The following is an 8,413-nucleotide window of genomic DNA, read 5'->3' as shown; positions in this document are numbered from 1 at the left end:
TGGCTCTGGAGAGTCCGTTGTGCTAGTCTTCTGGCAGTTTTCTGGGTTATTTAGGCAGATGTGGGTGGAATCTAAGTGATCAGCAGGATGCAGTGAGCCCAACGTCCTCCTATGCCACCATCTTCTCCCTCTGTTCTTTTTCTGTAGATCAGAAAGAATTGGCAGCTTAAACTTATAGAGACAAATTTAGAATGGGGATTCTGGGACTGGGAGATGAAGGAAATGAGGTGATGTTGGTCAAAGGGCACAAACTTCTGGCTCTAACATGAATAAGTTCTCATTAGAACACTAGTACAGCATGGTGATTATAGTTAACAATTCTACATTATGTACTTGAAAGTCACTAAGAAAGTAGATTTTAAGTGGTCTCACTGCCAAGAAAAAAAAGTAATTATGGAGGTGATGGAGGTGTCAACTAACCTTATTATGGTAATCATTTCACAATATACACCTGTATAAAATCCATATTATAATGTTATACACCTCAAACTTAGGCATTATTTTTTAATATAATTTATTGCCAAATTGGCTTCCATACAATACCCAGTACTCATTCCAGCAAGTGCCCTCCTCAGTGCCCATCACCCACTTTCCCCTCTTCTCTACCTCCCATCATCTCTCAATTTGTTCTCTATATTTAAAAGTCTTTTATCATTTGCCTTCCTCTCTGTTTGTAAATTTTACCCCCTTCCCTTCCTCCATGGTCTACTGTTAAGTTTCTCAAGGTCCACATATGAGTGAAAACATGGTATCTGTGTTTGTCTGACTGACTTATTTCACTTAGTATAACACCCTCCAGTTCCATCCACATTGCTACAAATGGCATATTTCATTCTTTCTCATTGCCCAGTAGTATTCCATTGTGTATATAAACCACATCTTCTTTATCCATTCATCAGTTGATGGACATTTAGGCTCTTTCCATAATTTGGCTATTGTTGAAAGTGTTGCAATGTACATTGGGGTAAAAGTGCCCCTATGCATCAGCACTCCTGTATCCCTTGGGTAAATTCCTAGCAATGCTATTGCTGGGTCATAGGGAAGTTCTATTTTTAATTTTTTGAGGAGCCTCACACTGTTTTCCAGAATGGCTGCACCAGTTTGCATTCTGACCAACATTGCAAAAGCGTTCCCCTCACCAGCATGTATTCTACATCTCTCTTGGAGTATGCTTGCAAGAATTTATGTTGTATATCCATGAAACTGCTGGATTCCAGGGAATGTATATATTCAACCATAACAGATAATGTTAGAGAGTATTCCACAGTGGTTGCCAAAATGTACACTCTCATGAGTAGTATATGATAATCCTCATTATTCTGTTTATTTTTATTTTTATTTTGGTCAGTTTTTGTTTTTTTTTGGTTTTCAAAAAAACATTTAGGAAAACACATTCTGTTTTATATTTGGATATACTTTTTTTTTTAAATAATGACTTTTCAAGAGTCTTGCCCTTTTTTAAACTACTGGGAATTTGTTAATACTTTAAAGATTTAAAAAATATATTCTGAAAGCAAGCCTTTAATCAGTTATATGTATTCCAAATATTTTCTCTGGTTTATGCAGGCTTATTTTTCTAGTCTCATAATTTCTTTTTAATGAACAGAAGTTCTTTTTAAAAAAAATTTAATTCCAGTGCAGTTGATAAACAGTGTTATATTCGTTTCAGGTATACAACGTAGTGATTCAACAATTCTATACATTACTCAGTGGTCATCATAATAAGTGCCCTCCTTAATCCCCTTCACCTAGTTCACCCATTCCCCCACCCACCTCCCTTCTGGTAACCAGAAATTTGTTGTCTGTGGTTAAGAGTCTGTTTTTTATTTATTGCTCTTTTCTTTTCCCCTTTATTTATCTTGTTTCTTAAATTTCACATATGAATAAAATCATCTGGTATTTGTCTTTCTCTGACTGGTTTATTAATGAACAGAAATTCTTATTTTTAATGCACCTGATTTATCAGTCAAGTTTCTTTTTTTTTTAAGTTTATTTATTTATTTTGAAAGAGAGAGAGATAGAGAACTCTGAAGGGGCAGAGAGAGAGAGGGAGAGAGAGATTGCTAAGCAGACTCTGCACCATCAGCACAGAGCCCAGTGCAGGGCTTGAAGTATAAACTGTGAGATCATGACCTGAGCCCAAATCAAGAGTTGGTCGTTTAATGGACTGAGCCACCCAGGCACCCCTCAATCAAGTTTCTTTATAGCTAGTTCTTTTTGCTTATTTCAAGGTTATGAAAATATTATTTAGAAGTGTTAATATCTTTCAAATTTAAAATCTGCAATTATACTGGTCATAGTTTTTATGTATGGTACGAAATATAGGTCAAATTTCAGTTTTCCACATGAGAATCCATTTGACCTAGACATTTTCTTTGTTAAACCTGTATTCTATGCCTGCTGTGTAGTCCTATTTTTTTTACCATAAATTAAGTATCCATATATGCATGGGTTGGTTTCTGCATTCTCTATTTAATTTCATCTTTCTTTTTGTTCCTATTGCACCAATACCACATTTTCCTAATTATCGTAGCTTATAATGAGTCTTGATATCTAAGATAGGTAAGTCCTACCAATTTCTCTTCAAACTCTTTTTGATAGTCTTTGCCCATTGTCTTTCCATAAAATTTAGAATTCTTTTGTCAATTTGCATAACAATTATTTCTGGAATTCGATTGGGATTGCTTTGAATGGGGAGGTTAATTGTCATCTACACAATAATTACTCTTACAATCCATGGATTTGGCATATCTTCCTATTATATCTTCGCGAATTTCTTTCAACAAAGTTTTATTGTTTTCTGTATAGAAGACTTGCCAAATATATATGTATTTTTCCTTTTTCCCTCTGATCCCCTTTCCCATTGTTTGCCATTGTTATAATATAGAAGGATAGCTTTTGGGGGCAAATTGTAACATGGAAATCTGTAGCCAGTTTGCAAGGCCGTTTGTGAAATTGCGGACTGGCTTGTTGACCTCATTCCAAACTTGGCCAGTTTGAAGTCAATTTCTTACCAACTCCAGTTGGGGATCTCTTTACTAGATGAAGCAGTAAAATCAGAGAAGTGGGGAGGTCTAAGCTTCTTCTACAGCTATCTTGCTATCTTAAGTCCCCTGAATTTCTGGGTCATTTAACCCCCTTCCTTTGGTTCCTTTCTGTTTGACTAGGGTCCCCTCAGTCTGTTTTCCTCCCAATTTTATTGAGAAATAACTGACACACATCACTGTATAAGTTTAAGTTGTATAGCATAATAATTTGATTTACATGTGTTGTGAAATGATTACCACAATAGGCTTAGTTAACCTCCATCAATTCTCATATAGAAACAATGAAAAGAGAGAATTTCTTGAGATGACAACACTTAGTGTCTACTCTCTTAATAACTGTAAGTCTCTAAGGTCTGTGAGTATTTTGCACTTCTTTATTTCTCCAAACCTGGGCTCAATACTTAGCACATAGAGGACACTCAGTAAAAGTTTGGGAGATGAATATATAAAAAAGTGAATAAATGAGTGAAGGAATGTTTCAAAGGAGGAAAATAAAATTGTCGGAAAATACATCATAGTACAGATTCCAAATAATAGATCCTGATAATTTAGTTTTAGTATCTTTGAGTGTGTTTGGGATGAGGAAATAGTGTGGATTTTGTCAGAAGTAAACCCATGGCTTGGGGAGTTTCTATACGAATAATGTGTACAAAATTTGGTTTCCAGGGTGGGATGTAGTTTCAGGATCAATAAAACCATGAATCTGGGCCTAAGATCTTAAAGACAATGTTGGACATATTGTGTTAGGAGATGAAATTCAAGAGGAAATTCAGGAAAAATTCCTGGCTAAATTGATAGGAAAGCCTGAGAAAATATGGGGAAAGCTCAAGGCACAACTATTGAAGAAATTAAGCTTGTCAAAACACACAGATCAGGTCACTTTTCCATACACAGGGCTGATAGTTAGAACCCTGGGAAGATAACTGTTTTAGGGAGACAACTTTGAAGATCTGAGAGTTGCCTGCCTAAATCTGTTCCAGAATATTTCTTCTAGTGCACTCTCATTTCAGAAATAGCACCTTTAATAACTTTTGCACTTATATAAAGATTTTTATCATTTTAAGTTGCAGACCACTGTAGGACATTTGCTCTTTGACTTGTTACTCATCATTTACACCCTGCCAGAAAATTATATACATTTTAAATGACTATTTAAACATTTCTTTTTAACGTTTATTTATTTTTGAGATAGAGACAGAGCATGAACGGGGGAGGGTCAGAGAGAGAGAGACACAGAATCTGAAGCAGGCTCCAGGCTCTGAGCTGTCAGCACAGAGCCCGACGCAGGGCTTGAACTCACGGACAGCGAGATCATGACCTGAGCCGAAGTCGGCCGCCCAACCGACTGAGCCACCCAAGCGCCCCTAAATTACTATTTTAGAAAATAAAATGAAAAGAAAAATGGTAAATATGAAAAAAAATTATTAATGGCATTACTAGTGCCTCTAAATCAATTTTAGTATATGTGCTGCCAAAGCGAGCACTAGTGCCTCTAAATCAAACTGTTAGTAGTACATTGTTGTATTTCCTCATATCTCCTATTTCTAGTTTATTCTTAATCATACCACAGCAATTTTTTGCATGTCTTTATAAAAGTTTTTTAAATTTATTTTTTTATTGAAGTATAGTTGACAATGTTACATTAGTTTCAGGTGTACAACACAATGATTCAATGACTATACATTATGCTATGCTCACCACAAGTGTAGCTACCAACAATTAGCATACAATGCTATTGCAGTACTATTGGCTATATTCCCTATGCTGTAGCTTTTATTCCAAAGACTTCCTCATTCCATAATTGGAAACCTGCATCTCCCACTTTCCTTTACCCATTTTGCATTTCCCCTTACCTTTTTCCTCTGACAAGTGGAAGTACTGGACTGTGGTATTAATAATTTAAATTTTTTGAGGAACCTCCATACTGCTTTTCACAGTGGCTATACCAATTACATTCCAGCCAATGGTGCACAAGTGTTCTCTTTTTCCCACATCTTCACCAACACTTGTTATTTCTTGTCTCTTTCATGCTAGCCATTTTGACATGTGTAAACTGATACCTCGTAATTTTGATTTGCATTTCTGTGATGATGAGTGATGTTGAGCATCTTTTCATGTGTTTATTGAACATCTGTATGTCTTCTTTGGAAAACTATTTAGATCCTCTACCAATTTTTAATCAGATTTTGTTTGGTGTTGAGTTGTATAAGTTCTTTATATATTTTGGGTATTAACCCTTTATTGGATACATCATTAGCAAATATCTTCTCCCATTCACTAAGTTGCCTTTTTCCTTTGCTAATGGTTTCCTATGCTGTGCATAAGTTGTTGCACAACTTGTTTATTTTTGCTTTTGTTTCCCTTGCCTTTGGAGATATATCTGGAAAAATGTTGCTAAGGCTGATGTAAAAAAATTACTGCCTATGTTATCTTCTAGGAGTTTTATGGTTTTAGGTCTCACATCTAGGAGTTTAGTAAATTTTGAGTTTATTTTTGTGTATGATGTAAGAAAGTGGTCCAGTTTCATTCTTTTGCTTGTAGGTATCCAGTTTTCTCAGCACCATTTATTGAAAAGTAGTCATACTATCTTATTTCTAGCGTTAGACTCATATGCACTATTCTCTTTGCATGATTTGTATTAATTCTAATACATATAGGGAGAAAAACCTCTTTAAAATCATGAAGCATTTAAGATATGAATTATTTTCTGATTAAGTTTCTTGCAGGTAGTCTTGTTTCCAGGTCTCACCCTGTTTCAGAACATATATTCTTTTGTACTGAGTGGTACTGGGTGGTACTAAGACAAGGAAAATAATGAGTTATAAGGAACCTAAAACAACCCAAAAAAGTAAACAGTTGGAAAAAAAACCCAATATTTTCACAAAGTCCTATTTAAGAATTAAGTTTGCTGAGGAGAAATTTTTTGACAAGCCCAGCTGAGGAAGAGTCCGAAACTGCCAAGGACTTACATATGGAAGACAGTTATTCTGAATAAGAAAGGGAAGGATGTTCTGGTCATTCTGGTGGGTGGTGGGAAGAGTATGAGGAAGGAAGAAGAAGAGGCAGACCAGGTATAATATGAAAAACTGACTGGGTGTTCAGCACGGTGGCCTTTCCTATGACTCTCCCTAACCCCAGCTGGTAGTCAGGTTAATAAACCCACACAAAACTGGACTTACTTTGGTTTTGGATAAAATGTTGAAGGAGATGAGTCTCACATCCAGACTGGTGTGATCAAAATAAGACAGGAGGTATATTCAGGGATTGGAAGAGAAAAGCACACACGAACATGTTTGATGGTGTGTGTGTGTGTGTGTGTGTGTGTGTGTGTGTGTGTGTAGGGAGAGAGTGATGGGTGCTTTAGACACCTGAGCACTGTGAATCTGGGGGTCAGGGACAAATTTACCTATATCTGCAAAAGATAGAAACTGATCTGTTGACATCTGGCTTATATATGATTTTTCTGCAAAAAGGCCTGAAAATGTCTCACATTTTCCTGTTTCCATGCAACGGGCACAGGAATATTAATACATTATGGCCTAGTACAAATGATTTATGCAAGGTCTTGTAAGATCTTGTTTTCTATTTGCTTCATTGAAATGTATTTCTAAAAATACTCCCTGGGATATGGGAAACATATCTGTCTCTCAAATTTGCATATGACCATTAACCTCCTATAATTTTATATCACTATATGTCCAACACATATATGGATTCTAGTTCTTGAGAGGCTGTCTTTGACCAGGTCTCATAATCCTAAATAGTTTTGTCAGGGCCTGCTTCATCTCCTTATTCCGGAGGCTATAGATCAAGGGATTGAAAAGTGGAGTCATCACAGAATAAAATAAAGTCACAATTTTCTGAATCCCTGCTGGATTTCCTGCTGTTGGACTCACATACATCACCATGATGGAGCCATAGAACAGGGACACCACAGCCAGATGGGAGCCACACGTGGAGAAGGCCTTATGCCGACCTTCTCCTGAGGGGACCCTCAGCACAGCTCTGATCACCAAGGTGTAGGAGCTGGTAATGAAGAGGAAGGTGGAGAAAATGAGGACTGAGTTAAAGATGGCACAGATGATCTCAGTGGCAGGAGCTGCCACACAAGACAGATTCATAAGGGGTCCTGGATCACATAAAAAATGATCAATTGTATTGGGACCACAAAAAGGAAGCTGGGAGATGAGGTAAACTGGGAGGAGAAAACAAGAGAAGCCACACACCCAGCACCCAGCTCCTATTCTGATGCAGCGCTGAACTGTCATGACAGCAGGGTAATGCAGGGGCCTGCAGATAGCAAGGTATCTGTCAAAGGCCATGGCAGACAAGAAGAAGGTCTCAGTGGTGCCCATGGAGAAGAAGAAGTAGAACTGGATGAAGCAGCCATAGAAGGAGATGGAATTGGTCTCAGAGAGAAAGTTGGCCAGCATATTAGGGACAGTAGAAGTGACATACCAGATCTCCAGGAAGGAAAAATTGGCCAGTAGGATGTACATGGGAGTGTGGAGATGGTCATTCCACCACACTGCACAGATGATACACAGATTTCCCATTAATGTCAGGACATAGATCACACAGAAGATTGAGAAGAGGAGGATCTGGACCTCCCAGGTGCAAGGGAAGCCAAGAAGAATGAATTCACTGACAGGGTCAGAGTGGTTGTTTTCAGCTGGGATTTTCATGTTTCTCTCCCTCAAACTGCAATAACAAGACATTACCATGTTACAGATGACTTTGCAGAAGTTTTCTCATTAAGATAGTCTCTGATTTTCTTTACAATTCAATTAGCACAGTTTTAGATTTAACATTTTCAGCATTCTTTGACCCAGTGATATTGGGAGGAATAAGGCACTTGGAGATGTGGATGCTTATTACAGCTTTACCATCAGGATCACCATACCCATCGTGGGCCATTAAACACCTGCCTTTGTTTAGTGTCCTCAGCACTATATAAAATTAATTAGATGCTTTCTTGTCATTGAGAGGCTTCAACCTAGGTCAGAAACATCAACTTAAAAGCAGTTATTTATTTTGAGAGAGAGAGAGAGAGAGAGAGAGAGAGAGAGAGAGAGAGAGAGCGAGCACAGGCAAGAGTAGGGGAGGGACACAGAGAGAAAGAAAGAATCCCAAGCAGCCTCCATGCCCAGCATGGAGCCTGACACCGGACTCGATCTCACAACTGAGCTGAAACCAACAGTCTGATGCTGTATGGACTGAGCCACGTAGGTGTCCCAGAAACCTCAACTTTTAATCAATGATGTTTTACAGCAAATTTTCTCTCCATATTTAGTGACATATGCAAAATTCTTCAAAGTACTCCTCATTTTTAACTTGGTTCTCTTTGCATTTAAAAAATTGTTGCT

The 8,413-nt window shown here is 37.5% G+C and overlaps 1 protein-coding gene across 1 annotated transcript; it reads right to left on the bottom strand.

Annotated features, from left to right (window-relative positions):
• Window positions 1-6,763: 6,763 nt before the first annotated feature.
• On the bottom strand, window positions 6,764-7,732 carry LOC121031354 (olfactory receptor 11H6-like). The gene has a single exon (XM_040476464.1). It carries the CDS (start codon window positions 7,730-7,732, stop codon window positions 6,764-6,766), a length of 969 nt encoding a protein of 322 aa, XP_040332398.1.
• Between the last annotated feature and the right edge of the window lie 681 nt (window positions 7,733-8,413).

This window comes from Herpailurus yagouaroundi, unplaced genomic scaffold (genome assembly GCF_014898765.1).
Source record: "Herpailurus yagouaroundi ecotype Mexico unplaced genomic scaffold, PumYag 141, whole genome shotgun sequence".
Classification (NCBI taxonomy): Eukaryota; Metazoa; Chordata; class Mammalia; order Carnivora; family Felidae; genus Herpailurus; species Herpailurus yagouaroundi.
The sequence above is the reverse complement of the archived record's forward strand: the minus strand, read 5'-3'. Positions and strand labels throughout refer to the sequence as shown.

Coding starts and splice junctions, on each gene's coding strand:
- LOC121031354 (XM_040476464.1), bottom strand. CDS start 7,732: ATGAAAATCCCAGCTGAAAACAACCACTCTGACCCTGTCAGTGAATTC.